The sequence below is a fragment of the Athene noctua genome, chromosome 9, assembly GCF_965140245.1.
Source record: "Athene noctua chromosome 9, bAthNoc1.hap1.1, whole genome shotgun sequence".
Taxonomy (NCBI): Eukaryota; Metazoa; Chordata; class Aves; order Strigiformes; family Strigidae; genus Athene; species Athene noctua.
The window spans coordinates 26629906-26649480 of NC_134045.1; the positions used below are offsets into that span (position 1 = coordinate 26629906).

At 41.4% G+C, this 19575-nt stretch overlaps 1 protein-coding gene across 7 annotated transcripts in view; it reads left to right on the top strand.

Annotated features, from left to right (window-relative positions):
* Nucleotides 1–19575, top strand: part of NFAT5 (nuclear factor of activated T cells 5) — a 71467-nt gene that overhangs the window by 35435 nt on the left and 16457 nt on the right. For 6 of the 7 annotated variants that reach the window (XM_074913629.1, XM_074913633.1, XM_074913632.1 and 3 more), the window contains exons 3-8: nt 2435–2993; nt 7779–7971; nt 12532–12722; nt 14579–14751; nt 18474–18608; nt 18781–18833. In XM_074913629.1, coding sequence (XP_074769730.1) covers nt 2435–2993; nt 7779–7971; nt 12532–12722; nt 14579–14751; nt 18474–18608; nt 18781–18833 — 1304 coding nt within the window. Of the gene's footprint in view, nt 1–1913; nt 1976–2434; nt 2994–7778; nt 7972–12531; nt 12723–14578; nt 14752–18473; nt 18609–18780; nt 18834–19575 lie in introns of all 7 variants that reach the window. The other variant, XM_074913636.1, reaches the window with a different exon arrangement.

Sequence of the window (19575 nt, forward strand, 5' to 3'; positions counted from 1 at the left end):
GTCGGTGTTTGGCATACCTGCTCCGAGGCAGACCTCTCGTAGATGTCACTTAAAAGTTTTTCTCAGTCTTTTTAAAAGAACTTTCTAAAACATTCCTAGTATTTGCTGCAAAAAGATAAATCTTTGATATTAATCTGTTGGAGGAAGAGTCTTCCAGTTCTAGAGCCCTGCTACCTGGTTCAGTGCCCCCAGTTATTCCTGTCGGTCTGTCAGGCGCGGGCGGGCAGGAGACGTGCGTACACTGCGTTGTACTGTGCATGCTGCTCGGTACCGTCACTTCAAAACCAACTAATTTTAAACGGGAGAATATTGCTGTTCAGTCATCCAGTGCTGCAGCACGACTGCTGTGTGCTCCACAAATTCCATTTGCAAACACTTGCATGCAGCAGCTGTGCTGTATGCATGCTCTGTATTTCTGTTTGGGTGTATAAACGATGAATGGAAACTAATTCGTATTTTAACAAAGTAAAGTAAACATCCCGAATAGCAACGATCTTTCTCAACTCAAAGTGGCTGCAAATCAGCTCCTAAATATTGTCACTGAAATTAATACCTAGATTTAATAGTTCTTGCCAATCCTATAAATGTTTTTGAAAGAAGCATTGCATTAATGCATGATATAGAAAGGATAAATTTGCCTTTAAATTGGAATGCAGTTCAAAGTGACTGAATTCTCCAATTTCAGCCACTATATTTGCCAGAGAACAAACTGGAAAATGGAACTGGTATCATTCATCTGCTCCTGGTTCACTGGGAGGTTCTGGGAAGGGACTTCCTATGAAGATGAAAGCAGAATAGTTTATGGATAAACTGTAATGATCACTAAATTTTATATTCTGTAGTATTGTAGGTTTACTTTTAAATTCATTTAGCACAGAAAAGCCGTAAGAAACAGTAACGGTTTAAAAATTCTTCACCATCAGTCACTGATATGCCCTGGTAATCACAAGTAGGCTGATTTATAGGAAGCTTTGCTAAGTTTTGCTGCTAGTTAAATATATATATATATATATCTTAAGGCTAAAAGTACTTTATTCTGTTACTTTTAAATATCTTAAACTGGATAAAAAAAAATCTCTAAACCTTTTAGACTTGAGAAATTAATACAATGTTTTGGATTTAAAAAAATCCCAAACAACAAAAACATGATGTTCCTCTTAATAATAGGTATTGCCTCTGACACCAGTAACTAGCTGAACAAACATATTATATAATTATGCATATATATTATGTACAATTGTTTTCCAAATGAGATTATTTCTGTGGTTCTGGTTTGTGTAAAATGCGGTCAGCGGTGCAGAAATACAGAAGACAGCATCTACCCCCTAGGAAGCTTAAATCCGAATAGAAAATTCAGTTAGTTATTCCTCAGTGAGCTACAGCTGATTTAAATAAAGACCTATATTTGTCCGTAGTGCTTCCTCTGAAACGTTTTAGCCTAAGTTTTCAGCTGATTTGTCCATTAAAATTCTTAAGTGGAAATGATTATGTTCTCCGGAAATCTTCAGAGTTTTGCTTTAATCATTTTGCTGTCCTCTCGTGCCCCTAAACCAGATTAATCTGTGAGACCTCCGGAGAAGTCAGAATTGTTTAAAATATTCTCCTTAATGTGAATTTTTTTCAGAGGTCTGTCCCTTATGCATAAGGGACTCTGCTAATAAAGTCTGAGAGAAATCAGTCTCATGACTGAAAGAGTCAGATTACAGAAATTTCATGTCGTCTGGTGTCAGCATGTCACCGATACAGACATTTCATCCCTGTTTCGGACCTTCGAAATAAACAGCTATGTCATAGTGACTGATACCAGTTCCATTTTGCCTACCAACTCAGTTGATTTTATATTTTATTTCTCATTTATGATGGAATAATCAGCAGCTCTTTTTCTCATTTATTTTCTCATATTTTTATTCCAGGATTTGCCTCTGAAGCAGGGAGTGTCTGCATTAAAAATGACCTGTAGTTCTCTGCTTCATAGGTTAGAAACTTATTTTAATATTTTGTGGCTAAGCACAGTCCCGTCTTTTGCAAAAATAAAATTTCCAACAATAAATGGTTTAATTGGCATTGAATGTGGATTATAAGCATTTTGCATTGGGGCTTCCATTATTTTAGATGAAATGGCTTCTACACAAATAATTAGTCCAGCTGAGGCAATGAAAGCTCTGTTTACTTGCAGCCATTTTTATGGATTAACATTAAGTTTTAAAAAAGTTGATTACAGTGGATCATACTAAGTCTTATTTGGACATTTCCAAAGTACTGTACTGGCTAGGCTGTATTGCTTTAAGCATTTACATTCTAAAACTTACCAAATTCCAAATATTTGTTGGGGGAAAGAAATCGGTTCATAAATCACTTTATTTCAATGGGACTGCTATAGCCAGCACACACAGAACCATGTATCTTGTATTTACTTCTGAATTATACACCGCAGATGCTTCTTCAGCTCCTTCCTCTTCCTCCATGGGCGGTGCTTGCAGCTCCTTTACCACCTCTTCCAGTCCTACCATTTACTCTACCTCAGTCACCGACAGCAAGGCTATGCAAGTGGAGAGCTGCTCCTCAGCCGTGGGGGTAAGTACCAGAGGGGTAAGTGAAAAGCAGTTAACCAGTAACACAGTCCAGCAGCAGCAGTCAACGCCGAAGAGACACACAGTCCTGTACATCTCGCCACCACCCGAGGACTTGCTGGACAACAGTCGGATGTCCTGCCAGGATGAGGGCTGTGGATTGGAGTCAGAACAGAGCTGCAGTATGTGGATGGAGGATTCACCCTCCAACTTCAGTAACATGAGTACCAGTTCCTACAATGATAACACTGAGGTGCCACGTAAATCACGCAAACGAAACCCAAAGCAGAGGCCAGGGATCAAACGTCGAGATTGTGAAGAGTCCAACATGGATATATTTGATGCCGACAGTGCCAAAGCGCCTCACTATGTCCTTTCTCAGCTCAGCACGGACAGCAAAGGCAACTCAAAAGCAGGAAATGGGTTGGTATCTGCTTTTTTTTTTTCCCCCCAAAAAAGTTATATCATCATGTAAAACCAAACTAATAAACTGCCCCCATGCCCCGTCAAGTGTTCTACTCAGGTTCTCACATAAATCCCTTCCCTTCTCTGCTGTTCCCTTCTGCATCCTAGACCATAATAAGTTCTCATTAGACTTGTTAACCTTTATCTTCTAAATAAAGATCAACTTTCCTACAATAATTGGACGCACCACTGATGAGCTCATCTGTATTCTTGTTTAAGTGAAATTCCTAAAAGGCTGCACAATTCAATTTATAAAATGGCAATGAAAACGTTACCATGTTTCAAAAGAAAGGCAGAAGTGGACGGGACACACCCTAAATCTTAATATTTTTTGCAGGATTTTATGTGAGGATTTCAGTCTGTACACTTCACCTGCTTCTGTTTGTCTCTTCCTCTATTTACCAAATAGAGAGAGTGATGGGAGTAGAAGTTAATTGCTTGTTAGGATTTTCATCATTTAAATTAACACATGCTTTACTTTTTTTATAAAATGTTAAGATGATGTGGTGAACCGGATCTTGTTTTTTCTTGTGAATTCACTTCTGTATTTGATTTTTTCAGAAATAAATCTCTAATCCTGTTTCTCTCTGTGCTTCTGGGTTGTGTGCATGCGTGTGTCTGTACGTGGGCACGCCTGGGTGGTGGTCTCTCATCTCTCCCACTTCACACTGTTCACTGAATGCATTTTAGTAGTTGCTTAAAGAGGTAAAAAGTCCATCAGTTTTATGATAGTGTGTGGATACATATTTTTTTTAATTTTATTTTTTAACCTGTGGCTTCTTTAGTACACTTAAGATGGTCAAGTGGATAGATTTGGCTTTTTTTGTTTTGTTTTTTTTGGGGAGGGGGGAGTGTATTTTGTTTGTTTTTTATGTATGTGCTTGCAGTACATTCTAATGTTCATCACGGTAATGGTGAATATTAAAATTTAACTGGTGAGAAAGATTATGAACTTCTCATATCCCAAAGGGAAAGAGCCTGGAGTCTGTATTCCCAGGGTCGCTGCAGTTCCATACTTAAAATTTCACGGTGAGGAAGTGATTCCCAGAACCTCTCCAGAGTGTGCGGGCCCTGCGGGAGCATCGCCTGGGCGCCAGGAGGCGGGAGCGGCCCCGGCTCTTCTGCTCTGTCCCTGCAGCCTCTGCTGTGAGCTTGGCTGCGGTTGTCCAGCAGCTCTCCTTTTCACCAGCTGAAATTGATAATAAAGTAAAACATTAGTGCATGGTAGAGCCACGGCAGCAGATTAGCATATGTAAAGCAGCTGCTTGGAACTAGGAAATTGCCTCCACGGGCACAAGGGAGGTCAGGCTCGCCCTCACAGGGGAGGAACTAGCGAAAGGCAGGAACGGTGTGCCTGTAAATGTGATCTCTGCACAGAAAGGGGAGGTTTAGTAAACTCTGCAACAGTGTGTATCATCTCCATCTGAAGCATCACAAGACTATATAACATTCCCTAAAATATTAAGGACTAACCAGTGAACAGCCAGTGGCACTGTCGGCAGTACTCGGTGAGTGCAGGGACAGATAAGCATAATTTTTTTCCTAATGTGTTTTAAGCAGGCTAGATTGAAATGCAGCAAACCTCTTACATAAAAGAATTGTCCTTTTAAATAAAAGCTCTGGGATAAAAAATGGCCAAGATATTAGAAAACTTGATTTTGCACTTGGAATATGGAGGTTCAGCATTACAAATCTAGGTCACAGAAGTGATTTTTTTTTTTTTTCCTTTTAACTTTCCAGCCTGATGGAGTTCTGCCAAGGGAGTTCATTTACTTTTGGCTTTAAAAAAAGAGCAAGGAAAGTGCCCTTGCTCATTTGTGAAGTGGAAACAGCGTTTGCCCCAAAAAAAAGATTTCTAGTCAGATGTCTTTAAGAGCTAGGAAAAAAGAAAATATTCTTGTGGACGCTCTTGGAATTTGTGAAAGCCACCTTAGAAACAGATGAATTGATGGTGATTTAGGGCAAAGAGTCTCAGATTTCTGACATGCTTGGTCTCACTTTCAGTTTCAGGTCTTCACTGGGAACAGCCCTGATGCCAGTGCAGGACCAGGCAAGCCTTAACTCAGGAAATCTGTTTTCATAGAACCGTGGGTTCTGCCACCTAGATTTCTTTTTTAGAAGAGAAGTGCTAGCTTTGAGGAGACGTTGTCTGGTAACAGTTAAGCTAATAAATAAATGTGTGTGTATGAAATATTTTGCTATTTGTATGTGCATGAATATTAGTATTATAAATAAACTAAATGAAAAGGATGTGTAAGTGATATATCCTCGTAATTTGAGAAGACCACTGAGAAGCTCTGGTGAAGGTTTTGTAATTGCTTTCGAGTTCAGCTAATCTGATTGAAAGTAATTATTACTTTCGTTTTCTAAAGGGAAGGCTTTCAAAATAATTGTTAGGCAGCATCTCTTTGCATAAATACGACAAAATATTAGTATGTTGGCAGTTAAGGCAACTTGGGTTTTAAGAGTAACGTACCGTCAGGAAAACAGTTGTTTTGGAGAGGCCAAAGTGTTAATGTCACGCTGCTAAAACTTCGCATTTTGAGTGTTAAAAGCGAATGTTGTTTTAATGGCTGCCTCTAAGCTTCCCTTCAGTAATCTCTGAGTCTCCTGTATTCGTTCACGGAGCTGGAAGTCCCGCGTGTGGCAGGTCGGGCTGGGCCGTGGGTGGGATGTGTCCCCGCGCAGCTCCTCCCGTGGCGGTGCCGTGTTTGGAGCCGCCCCGCGGTGGGTGCAGTTGCCCAGCGGTCCTGTTTGTGGTCCTGCTCGTGTCCCTGTGGGGTGCTAAGAGATGGTAGCCCTGTGATTTAAGATTGAGAGAGAAAAAGCGAAGATATTCACTGGAAGTTTGTAAATGTATTCCTGTTAATTACTAGTCCACTGGAGTAGCGTCCTGACAGGAAAAATAAAGTGATTATCTAACGAGCTTGAGGTTGATTAGCATTTTTGCTTAACTTGCACAGAAGCAGGGAGCATAGTGGTGCTAATTAGAGTTTATTTAGTGTATCTCAGGTTTTGTATGTGCTGCACTGAAGAATTCTGTCACTTTTATTTTCCTAAAAGAATGTGTGTTTTTACGTAGCATTTTTATTTTTTTTAAGCAGCCTATTTGACTAAACTGTGACAGAGTAACCAGGACTCCTTGGCAGAAAGACAGTACTCTTGCAGGTTTTTTTTATACCAGGTTTTTTATCTAGGTGCTGCCTCTCCACTGTTAGTGGGTTGGAGACGAGCGGGCAGGGCAGGGCTGCGGGACAAGCTGGAGGCTCGCGGGCAGCCCGTGGTGAAGCGGTTAACCTTCACGAACAGAAAAACCTGAATGAAATTCATATAAAGCACAGACCTCGTAACAGCTCAGCGGTGTCCGCTTGAACCCTTTGTTACATGTATTAAAAGGTTTTGGAAGGCTTAGCAGAAAGAACAGCGTGGCAAATAGGACTTGCAGGGGTATGAGATGTGGTGGGCAAAGTGCCCCCGACCTGCCCTGGCGCAGGAGAAGGCCCTTCTGTAGGAAAAGTGCTGGGCAGGGGCTGGGGGTGACTTGGAAGGATTTGTGTGGCCGTGTGCCATGCCTTGCCCAGCAGGAGTTTTAGGGAAGGTGCTGGTAATGTTTGTTACTATAAATCATCTGGTAATAGGGAAGAGTGCTGCGCGTTCCCCCAGCCTTCAGGTCAGTGGCAAAGCTCGCCATAAATGAGTTTAAAGAAAGAGCATTTCTTTCACCCTTCTCCCTGAGAAGAAAAAATCCTGGATAAATTACTCCATAGGTTGCGCATTGAAACAGGATTTGTTTTTTAAACAATTCACACCTGTTATTTTAAACTGCTTTCTTCAGAGTCATTAGCTGTTAGAGACTGCTTTTTATTAGTAAAAAAATAATATTGCATTTGCATAAATTCATTGAGCCCTTTTTCTGCCTGTCCCGTTTGCCATGGCATGTTTACATTTGCCAGTGTTAATGAGTCTTAACAGAGTTCAGGTTCCTTACGAAAACCTGCCCTGTGTAAGATCAAGAGTTACTTTCCATTGTGCTTTAAAGTGAACACCAAATGAATCCCATGATGTTATACTTTGGAGGGCTTCTTCATTCAGGTTTTAATTATGGAACTGAACACAAGATACGTTTTAAGGAATGCACCTGGAAAGAAATAGTCTTTTTGCATACGTTGCAGCTTTAAAATTGGTGCAATTATGTCAGAGCTTTTTACAAGAATTAATTTGGTTTTAACATAAATTTATCAATCCGTTTGGACAGAAATTAGCATTTGCAAGATATGCAAGTACAGGTGGAGACAGGCATGAGGCTGTTTTCCTATTTAAAGAAGTGTCATTTAACCTTAAATCCATTCAGTATGTGTGTGTACATATGTATATTTGTTACAGAAGTGAAACAGCTTATTCAGATAATATCAGGCTGTATCATATACTGTGAAAAAGCAGGTTATGAGCTGCCTTCTGTTTGTTAACATAGTTTAATGCTAATTGCTTTTCCCTTCCTTTATGTTTACTCTCTGAAAAGCAGTTCCTGTTTGCACTGGATGGAGGAGTCAGGGAAGCACCGTTCCTCTTCATCCTGCAGGTTTCCCTCTCTGTCAGAAAGAGAATTCCAAAGTTTGCTCTCAACTATAAATCTTCTATCCGTTAATATACACTCTTTATCTTTTTAGCTTTTCTGTGATTTACTTTGTTTTTATTGGGGAGCTGCTTGTAACATCTTTTTAATGGTCTGCTTTGACTTCCCAGAGCATCAGAGAACCAGAAGGGAGCTGGAGGGAAGAAGACCCCAATGTTGTGTGGTCAGTATCCGACTAAGAGTGAGGGGAAGGAGCTGAAGATAGTGGTGCAGCCAGAAACCCAGCACAGGGCTCGTTACCTGACCGAGGGCAGCCGAGGCTCAGTGAAAGACCGGACCCAGCAAGGCTTTCCGACTGTAAAGGTGGGACGGGGGCTCCCTTCCGAGGGTGCTTTAGTACAATGGGAACTGGTTCCGTTCAGAGAGGCCCAGAATCTCTATTTTTAGAGGGAAGTGTCTTTGTCTGTTTGCTGTAGAGACTGTACTGTATCTCTTCTTGCAGGTAACAAGAAATCTCATTTGCATCAGTTACAGGAGGAAGGAAGCTTTGTCAGGGCAGTGACATATATCTGTGGGCATGTCCTGTTAGACTACAGTTATACAACTCTGTAAATAGACAAATACTTGAAGCAGACAGAACTAGGATAGTGAGGTGCTGTAACAGTTTGATGGCTGGTGACAGTGGGTCATCACTATGCCTTACTGGTAAGTACATAAAACTGAGTTTCATTTAAAAAAAAAAGAAAAAAGTAAAAGTGGGTTGTGGATTTTTTGTGGAGTTTTTTTTGGTTTTTTTTTTAAGAAGAAGTATCTGAATCCACATATGCAGCATCTGTCAGTTAGTCATAAAGATCTGAGGTGTACTTCATGGGTTGTACTGCTCAGTAGGGTTAGTAGTGGTGAAGTACATGTCGATTAGTAGAACTGGAGAATAGGAGAGAGAGAAGAGGCAGCAGTTGTGTGCACACTTCACAAATGCAGCTTGTGTCCTTTATAGACGTTGATGCCTTAAAGTCTGGGTGTCGGTGGTCGCTTGCTCTGAGGCAGGGATGAGGGACACCCGGGACCGAGTGGTGTCCTCAGTCCTGAACAAGGGGAAGGATCTGGATAGAGCAACTGCAGTCAGGAATCCAGAGCCTGGCTGCAGAGCTGTTTTTTCCAGCAAGCATTTAGCTTCTTTGTTTGTTCTTAGTTCTTTGTCTTGCTTTGTCTGGAGGGTAGAAAAGGATATGTGAGGCAATTCACCTTGCTCAAAGAGGGGGAGAAACTGTTGGTGATCAGGCTTGCCAACCTGGTGAGGAGGGCTTCACTGTGGGTTTGTCAGAGGATGGGAACCAAAGCCCAGAGGGAACAAGGAGCTACAGATGGAGGAGGAACACAAGGAAGAAGGCTCCAAAGAGGTCTTTCACATTCCTGCTCAGAAGGCAGAACATGCAGAGGCTGTTCTCCAGAGACTGCATGCTCATGCACAGTGTGAATTTGCAGGTCTTGTTTCTTCTCTTGTGTAGTCCCAGGGCTGTGACTTGACTGGAGTCACAGAGCCGTGGGGTAGTGTACGTGGCTGGAATGCAGTCACAGATGTGCAGTGGCTGCTCAGAAAGAAGAGAGGACATCGTGTATCATAAGGAGCTCCCTGACTGTGCAGACCTCCAGCGTGAAATTAGAGACTGGCCTGTTGAGATCAGAGGAGGGAGAAAGCTCAGGGATAATGTTTTGGTATCTGTTACAGACTCAGTGACTGAGAAGATAAGAGATGACGCTTTCTGTAGGTATCATAACTAACAGGAGTCTCCTGCTCACAGACCTCTCTCATCTGAAAGGTTTCAGCCATCTCTCCATCTGCAGGGGTGGCTGCATAGCCTGGCGGAAGCAGTTGAAGAACTTTAGGACTACTTGTGAAGGTTTCCTGAGGGGAATGGTGGAGAGGCTCACCGGGAGTAATGCTGAACTTGACTTGCACAGACAGAAGAGCTGATGTCAAATATCATCTCAGAAGTGGCAGCAACCACAGTATGAATGTGAGAGTGGGCACTGGACTGTGTACGAGCCAGCATTGCACACTCACTGCAAGGAAGGCAAATGGCATCCCCGTTGGGTTGGGAGGAGCGTGGCCAGCAGGTCGAGCGAGTAGATGACTGTATTTGTTATCATACAAATAAGAAAGATAAAAGACATGTCCTTTCATACTTTTTCTTGGTAATGACAATTTGAAAAAGCAGCAAAGCAGTTCTTGATACAAACTAATTTACCAGGTCCACAAAGAAATGTTTGATTCAGCTCTTAAAATTTGTGCTGACTGCTGCTGGCAGAGTGTAGAAGTGTCTTTAAAGTCCTGTTCAACAGTGTTAGAAACATCCCCAACACTTCACTCAGTCCTCCTGAGTAATGTAGAAATCCAGTAAAGTTTCATAAGAAAAGAATCCTTTCATATAGTCCTGTTGCTATGGTGATTTATGCTCATTTATGTGAATTTTCTTAATGGGCCTTTGTTCATCTGAATTTCCTTTCAGTTCCTTTCCCACCCTTCAGCACCCATCAGTGAAAATTCTGTTTGGAAGAGTCTTGTGTTACTGAATTCCTGGAAGCTCAAGCTTGCTTTCCCAGTAGGCAAACCAGTGCATACCCTGCATATAAAAGCCTGCCAGGGTTGGACAGACAAAATGAGTCAGTGGATCTTGAAGAAGTCTGAGCTAGGGGAAAAAAATGTGTAAGGGATGAGAGGGCTTTGGGGGTTTTTTTGGGGGTGTTTGAAAGATGAGGAGGAATAGTGTAAAAATGTTGCTAGTTCAGTAGAGATCTGGCGCTTGCTCTTCTCTGGGAGCACCTGGGACAGGCAGCCATTCAGGTGCATCACTTTAAGCAGACTGAGGAGGAGAAGCAGGTTCTGTGACCCTTTAAAGAAAACCATGTTACTTGATGACTTAGAACTAGAGAGTCTACGATCAATAGACAACATTAAAGTGGTATAAATAAACCTCAGTCAAGTGAGTTGTCTGGCAAAGAAAGATTGCCCTGAAGGCACAGTGTCAGTGGAGGTGTTGCAGCCATCAGGGGCAGATTTTCAGGTTTTCTTGCTGAGAGCATGGCAGAGCTGGAGCAGTTCCCATCCAGATGGTGAGGGATGCTCTTGCACACCTTTGGTACCTCCTAAGCAGCGCACCGGGGAGGACGAGCAGCAGTGGTTAGCTGTGCTGATGCTGTTTCTAGCCCGGGAGACCTTGGTGGCATCACCCAGAGACCGGTGCAGGTAAAAGGTTCAGTGGTAGAATATCCGAGTGCCCTGTCCTTGGGCCACCCGGTGAGGTGAAATCCTCTCACTGGCCGTTTCCACTGTCTCTAGTCTCTTCCTGCTCTCTTGGCTTTTGAGCGCGTTGGTGTGAACTCTGCCTGTTACTGTGGTTCACACGTGGGAGCTGGTACTACTAGGCCACCTCCAGAAATGTGGCTTTGCCCATCTCTAACAGCTGTAACCCACCCACCTGCCGTGAGCTAATTGCTCCTTTTGGACGTGAGGAACATACCAGGATTTTAGCAGTATTTGCTGATTTTTTTTTTTTTTTTTTCAAACTTGCTAAGAACTACAGAACTAAATTTTCTAAGTGTGTCAGGGACTAATCCCCTGAGAGATCCTCTGGAGGCTTCTGCTCTCATTTGCATCGCCTTACTAATAAAGATTGAGCTTCTTTCTGCAAGTATTGGATGGGCTTCCAGACCTAGGACAGAACAACATCGTCATCTAAAAATGCTCTAGCAACAATCGTGGCTTAGTGAAGACATTAAAAATACTTAATTTATCTCCTGTGGTGAAGAATTTCCATCTCTGGCCTGGGAATTTGGCAGTGTTCTCGTGTTTCTTTTTACTTGGAGTATTTTCATCTATTACCTAAAAAGAATAAGAGAAGTTACTTCGTAATGTCCAAGTTTGCTTCAAGACTCCTTTCACTTCTATGTCAATATTTTTAGTATGTAGCACCACAGCGAGGTTCTGCTAGTAAAAAAAAAGCATTGAAAGGATACAAACCCTTTCGTGCCAGGATGCTGATGTTACAAAATGAATGCATTTTTCACTGTCAGGTTCTGGGATAATTATGGCTTCCACACTGGATTGCAGAACTGCTGAATCACTATGTGAAATGTATGCCTGACCTGCTTTCGTTTGTTTTAGTGAATCGTAAAGCTGTTCATAAACATTAAGTAGGAGATGTCAAGTTGTCATTTTTTATTTTTATTTGGGTGTCTGAAGGAAAATTAGGCTTGCATGGTTGGACCATACAATCATTCATCCCATTCCTCCCTCTGCTTTCCCCTTCATCCTGTTCTGACTCATCCAGAGGTTTTGCATGTGTCCGACAATTTTAATCCAGTTTCACAAAGGTTGGTGTGAAGGTGGGCTCCTAGGAGTGTCGTGTGTGAATTGATGGATCGGCGTGCCCGTCCTGACCAACACAGGCTGGTCAGCTCTGGGACCGGCCACAGCAAATGTTCTTTCTCAGCTGACTGGTGGATGGAGATGCTGGTGGGGAAGGAGGATCCTGGGGAGGGATGGGGAAACAGTCACAGCTGGGCTGAGAGTAAGGGGTGATAAGAGATCGGAAAGTTAGAGTTGAGATAATTCTGTGAGAAGATAGATAGGATTTAAGCCGGTTTAAAACCAAAATATTAATAATAACTTTTAAAAAAAGTAATTTCACCTGTTTATTAAATGACTGACTTGTCATTTGTTCTTCCATTAAAAAGAAAAAAAAATAAAAATATTAACCTTGTTTTTATAAACTAGATGAAAATTTTTTTTATTCCTGCTTTCCTTAGGATTGTTCCCAGCAACACTGGGAGCAGATTCACTTCAAATTCAGCTACATAAGATGTTTTCTGTTTTAATTAAGAGGCCAATTGAAATATTTAATGTGTGTTGCCCTGTTGCAGCTGGAAGGTCACAACGAGCCAGTGGTGCTGCAGGTATTCGTGGGTAACGACTCCGGGCGAGTGAAGCCACACGGGTTCTACCAGGCCTGCAGAGTGACTGGGAGAAACACGACTCCCTGTAAAGAGGTGGATATAGAGGGGACTACTGTCATTGAGGTTGGACTGGACCCAAGCAACAACATGACACTTGCGTGAGTAGCTTTTTTAAAAAATTATTTTCATTTATTCACTTTTCAGAAACAGATTTACCTTTTTTGATCGGTTAGTAGTTAAAAGTCTTATTGTCTTGGCACTCACCAGACACTTAATGAAGCTGCGTGTAGAAGAAAAACTTTAAAATCGCATTCTCAGTTTGTTTATTATACTTAATGCATAATCTGGTCTTCCTTAAACTTTATTAATTAGTTTTGGTACCTTAGTTTCATGTTCTGTTTGATCAATAATGTGCATATTCAAGGATTCTGTAAGCGATGAGCTGGTCACCTTGTCTTTCACCAAGTACAGGATTGCTGATCAGAGGAGGGAAGGAGAATTCTGGGATCTTCGTATCCCTTTAGGCCCAGGAGGCTGGGAGCTGTGGACAGGGAGGCTAAACGCTTTTCTCTCCTGCTTTGCTCGTGCCATTTCTGTCATTTCCCCCAGCCAGTCCTTTGTCATGGGACGCTGGTGCTTTGGGCCCTGTGCGGGGGCCGGAGCCTCGGGCACGGCACGGAGGGGTCATGCTCTGGCCGAGGGCAGCTGGGAACTGCGGGAGAGTCTTGAGCAAGTGGCCGCGTCTGCCTGAGTGGTTTGGGTCTCAGGGAACTTGGGATACAAGCAGTTCCCTGATGAGCTTTTCACATGTATCTTAGTACATAGAAGGCAAGTGATCTTCTTTCAAAGTATTCTTTTCAGCAGAACATCTTTTTTTTTAATGGGTATCTGTTTGAAAGTTGCCACTCTTTACGTAGAAGCTTGCCTTGTTTCAAGAGAAGAAGCGTTTCTTCAACTTAGTGCCCACTTAAGCAGGATAATACAGCTTACTATAGGCTGAATCAATTTGATTTTTTAAATATAAAATATATTCCCATGATAAGTTTGGAAACTACTCTTAAGGAGTAATTTTATAATTGTCCTCAAGTAAAACCACATAAATAATGGAGATACTAGAAAGATGAATTTGGAATTATCTAGGAAGAAAAGTTTTGCCTAGCCTGTTTTCTCAAAAGCTATCTTGATGCCTCAAAATAAATCTTCCTAGTATTTCAGTGATGCTGTAGCACCTCTCTGTTGATGGTAATGCTGGTGCCACCTTCTGAATCACACTCCAGCCCCCCTCTCTGCTCCCTGGCTGCTGCTTGTTGGCCCCAACCCAGCACAAAAATTGGTTCTCAAACTAGATATCAGATGGTCCCTGTACTTCTCGGATGTGGGGCCCAAGATTCTGGTAAATTTACAGTATTCTTCTTAACTCATCAGGCTGTGTCTGGGTTTTGTTGGCGTGTTTTTTGCTTGAAATCGTGTTGGATCTAGTGTGTCTTTCTGAAAGTTAGCGCTGCGTCACACTCTCACCCTGGCCCTGTATACATTTCCCGTAGGACCAGTTATGGTGTGACGTATCTATCACTTCCCAGTTCCACTGAGCATAAAAAATAATATGACTACAGTAAGTTTTCTTCTACTACTGCTTTAAGTGAATGCAGAATATTCTGTAGTAATAATCCTACAAATCCAGATCTAGCCCCAGGAATGGAAGAATGAAGATCTGTGATTATGAATTGGATGCTTACTGGAATTTGTCACACTGCATTTTCTGTTTTATTTCTACTACTTTCATATTCCTTCCTCCCATGATTCATGATGCCAATTATGTAGGGATGAGTTGAAAACTGGGCTATATAATGAGAAAGGTCATATACAGATTTCTTGTAAATAAAAAAAAAATTATAATAGTTCAGTAATTACTTGAAGAGTTTAAACTTTGGTGCTTGTGTAACTAGTCAAAAGATTATTAAAGAGACTGAACTTACTACACTCTATTAAACTCTCAACTGTTTTGTGTTGTTAGGGTTGATTGCGTGGGAATACTGAAGCTGAGAAATGCTGATGTTGAAGCTAGGATAGGGATTGCTGGTTCCAAGAAAAAAAGCACACGTGCTAGGCTGGTATTTCGTGTTAACATCACTCGCAAAGATGGTTCAACTTTGACTCTTCAGACACCCTCTTCCCCAATTTTGTGCAGTAAGTATCAAAATAAAAAGTTGGTATTAGAAGACTTTAGATTTCAGTGTGATTGCTGTAAAATGCATTGGGGAAAAGAAAAAAACAGTGTTAATCTGTGATTATTTCAGAATTGCTATGCCTGAGCTCAAGTGGATTGATTTTTTATTTGGGGTGGTGTGTTAGTCAAATCACTGACTAGTATTTAAAAGTAGTTATAACTTTTATTAAATGAATTTTTGCCTTTTAAAAGGTCAGAATTTTTGTCATGATTGCTTTGGACTTACTGTATGACTTTTGACACAGGTTTTAATCTCTTCTGTATTGTCACGTTCATGGGTCACCCCTCAGCCATAGAAAAGACTTGTAATAAGTCAGTACACGTGGCTCTTTGCAGTTGTGGTAGTTTTTTGGGCCAGAGGCCGAGTCTGTTCTGGTTCAGTTCAAGAATGAAACTTGTTGGGGCTCTTCACTGCGATGCTCTGTGTAGCCCTGAGGTGCTGCATCAGCTGCGGAGGTTATCCTGAACGCGGGGCAAAGGAAACCGGGGCAGGCTGCAGTACCCCAGGGGCTGCCTGTGCCTGTGACCGCTGCTGTGACAGTTACTGGGAATTCTGCTGGTCTGTCAGAGAGAAAAGATAGAGAAATGTGTTTAATGCAGCTGTTGGTGGGTTACTGATGCTTCTTGGTGAACAAGACAGGAGCCCTTTTCCTCCATGCGTGGAGCAGAGTATGATTACGCAACTCCCGGGCGCTTGTGTTGTGCTCTTTCCATTGTATAAAAAGTTATTGTTTTTTGGTGGTGTTTTGTTTTTTTTTTTCTAAACACTGTCAGTACTTATTGTGTCAGGGCTCCTATTCAACTCATCAGAAACTGCAGCTTTGTTGCCAGCAAAAGAGCAGATTGGAAGAGGAGATAATTAGAAACACGTGAGCTTCCACATCTGATACCACCATGCGGTTCCAGTGCCGCAGGCAACAGGCGATCCCCCAGAGAATCCCTTTGCGAGACTCGGGGCGAGCAGGAGCCCCGCGGGAACCCCAAAGGGCTGGTGACCAAAGTTGTGTCACTGCTGGTGCAGGGGAGGACTCTCCTCTTCAGCCATGTTCTGTGCTTTAGGCAGTAGTTGAATGCTTGGGGTGCTCTTCCAGAAGGGTCAGCTTGAGGTGGTCCTGTCTGGTTTTTTTTTTTCCTCCATCTGCAACTTTTTGCTAAATCTTTCCCTTTCCAGTGTTTTAAAAACTGGTAGAGTTCTTGGATTTATGCATTTATGTTGTTGGAAAATACATAAGTACATTTTCTAGAAATACAGTTGTGTCTGTAGCTCTATTCCAGTCAGTAGTAGTATTTGATAATAATTTTCAGATTTAAGAAAAAAACATTTTCTATAAAATCTCCAAAAGCTATTTCTCTGTACCTTTTGTTTGTATCATTAACATCAGATACAATTATCTAAATCATAGCAGAAATGGGAACGGAAATCACCTGGACTTTTCGTAAACACCCAACAGTCCGAAACTTGCTGTTGTAAGTAGAAGCTGAGAGTCTGTGATGCTTTAGAGACCAATTTTAAAAGAGTCTGTTTAGCAAAAAACGCTGGATTTGATGCACCTTCCTACTTAGCTTGTTGGTAAGGCCATTCCAGTGTGGGTTTATGAGGGTTCCTTGTAGTCTTTAGTCTCTGTTTGTTGACTGCATCCATTTATACCCGTAGCATTAGTAGCAATGTTTTGAGATATGGGCAGTGAGTAAAAAGCCGAGTGTGTGAGAAGGAGGACATGCTAAGGGACATTAGAAAAAACGGAAGAAGGAAATAGAAGTTCTGAAGTTCTAAAAAAATTACAGTAAGGAGTGAATTGGTTTAGTTTCTATTTTTAGCAAGCTGAGTTTTGGTCAGTTGGTAAGACAATCTTCCTAACTGTGTAAGTAGCTGAGATTGCCCAGGAATTTATAGCATCTCCATTGCTGGAAGTCTTAAAACAAAGAAACAAAGTACTCTGGTTAGACTTGCGTCTTTGAGGAATGATGTGGGTAAAACTGTTCATAATGCGAAGGTTGAGAGGGGAATTCTGGAGGCTTTTTCCAGGCTTGCTTTCTGGGATTCCGTGCTTCAGCTGTCTTGACTCCCTCTGAAGTCATGGTGAGTTGTGGTAGACCTTAGCCAGCCAAACAGAGCTGGTACATGTGTGCTGGCTGAATCAGTATGGCGTCAAACTTTGTTGTTTATTATTTGTTTATATAAATCATCTCCTTGAGCACATTACATCTGATTTGTTTGCTGTATCTTACTACAGATGTGTAATGTACCTTCTTACACAGCTTCCGTTTTCACTCCTCAAAGCCCAATTGTGTTGTGGTTTATAACTAATATTTCTGTCAAATTGGCAATAATGTTCCTGAAACCATAGGAAAGACATGAAGTAGATGCAGTCTCTTTATTTAAGGTCTATGTTTTAAATAGGCTTTGTTAACTTGTTAGCAAACCAAAATCCAGTTACTCTTTTCAGAAGTTCATGTGCCTTGAGCATATTTAGTAGCTGTGTAATGGTTGCCTGGGAACCTGCTGCAACAGTCATAGAAAAATCCTTTCGGAAAGGTCATTAAATAATTTGGAGTGTTACACTATGTATGGTCCTCTATCTAGTAAGCCCGGAGTTATTAAACGCTAAAAGTGAGCCACGTAGGTGCAAAGCACAAGCTTATGCCACTAGGATTTTATGGTGAATAGAAAAGGTGGCTGAGAAACCTGTGTTAGAAACTGGAATTATTTTATAACCTATTAAATGCAACAAACTCAAAATACATTAATTTAAAATGTTTATGTTTAAATTCTTTTCTCATTTTCATTTAACACACATGGTCTTGTTTTATGCTTTAAGAAGCACAGAAGTAGTTTGCAGCAAAGCCAATTTGTAATGTGTTACATAAATCCTCATCTGAGTCCCTGACGGGGAGGCAGAGCTTTCCAGGGGTGTGTAGCTGTAAGCCGTGTTCTCTTTGCTCGTTTATAGGATACAGATTGCTGTAATCCCCGACTGCAGAGGTGTGACTCTTGCAAGGATTTGTGTTAGCTGAAGTCTGTAGGTCTAGAAAGTCATAGAATGCTAGACTGGTTGGGGTTGGAAGGGATCTTAAAGCTCATCCAGTCCCAACCCCTCGCCATGGGCAGGGACACCTTCCGCTAGCCCAGGTTGCCCAAAGCCCTGGGTTAGTTCCTGCACCAGCCAGAAAGCTATGTCATTTAAAAAAAAAAAAAAGTGTAAAAACAATGGGGAATATGGGCATTACTTCTTCCTTTTGCATAGCAGAAGAACATAAGCTTCGTAAAAGTCTGATGAGCTTAAGGATAAATTTGAAGGTCTGTTTTGGGTGTATCTAAGGGCCAATGCCTTTGTTTATCGTTCTCTGGGTCAGGGAATTAAAGAACCAAATTTTCTTCTCTCCTGAACACTGGCTGAGCTTCAGTTCAAACAGGAAGTTTTGTTTTGAAGGTTTAATAAATGCAGGAGAAAAGGGAAAAGATTATTAGCGGATCACTTAGCAAAGAGTGATTTTTATGAGATCATTACATTTAGTGAGGAAATAATAGAAAGTTATCTTCTGACAGGCTTTGTCATGAATGATATAGTAAAGGGAGAAGCTCAGGAATTATTTTGTGTTTTAATTTATAAATGAGTAAAAGCTTTTTGTTTTGGCTGTTGATGTTTTCTTGATTTTGAACTATGTGGTTTTTCAATTGCAGCTCAACCCGCAGGAGTTCCAGAGATCCTAAAGAAAAGCCTGCACAGTTGTTCAGTGAAGGGTGAAGAGGAAGTTTTTCTGATTGGCAAGAACTTTCTAAAGGGAACAAAAGTGATTTTTCAAGAGAATGTTTCTGGTTAGTGTGAAAGCAGTAATGGCTTGGGGTGCTGAAGAGAGCATGATGTTTGGGTTTCCATTGGTTGGTAGTTTTAGTTGTAGAGAGCAAACTGAGAACCAGAATCAAAGTCACTAAAATAAATTGCTTTACATGGATGTGCAATACTTAATGCATTTTAACTTTTATTTAGATGAGAATTCTTGGAAGGCAGAAGCTGAAATAGACATGGAATTATTTCATCAGGTACTTCTCTATTATTATTATTATTATTACTACTACTACAACATTTTAATAAATAAAAAAGACTGGTTTTCAAAGAAAAACTGAATAAGCCTTTCCCTTTTCCTGTGCATTTCTAGAAATAATATTTCTTTTCTTCAAGTAAGTAATGAAAGTGGTAGAATGTCATTGTTTTGGGTTTACACAAGTATAATTGTTCCATCTCTAATTGACAACTTTGATACCGCAGTAGGAGCGTGCTGTACAGACCTGGTGAGAAGCCTTTGTCCTTGCAGTCGGTGGAATTAAAGGGCCTAATACAATTTTTCCAGTAGCTTTCCTAAGGACATGTTAGATCACTACTGAGTGGAAATAGATGGTGTGTACACCATAGGCTTTACACCTGGCTGAACTTCTGGTCCACTCTGAAATATTTTACAAAGTATTTGTTTATTCTTTTTGACACGAGTAAGTGTCTTTATGGACTGTTGGATTGAAATCAGAGAAATTAATTCGATGCGACATCTGACAAATGCCACCTTGCTGCCACCTCCGAAGGCAGTAGTCTGGGTGTGCACTGGTAGGAAGGATTTCTCACTCCCAGGGGGGATAGACAGGCAGTTGGGGGGTAGCCGGCTCCCTCGGTGCTATTCCTGTTGGTGAATGATTGCAGGCCTATTTTTTGATGTCTGCTCAGTGTTAAATCTGCTTAAGTGTAACATGAAACTGCATCCTCCATCTGTTCACACGGAATACAAAGGCCTGA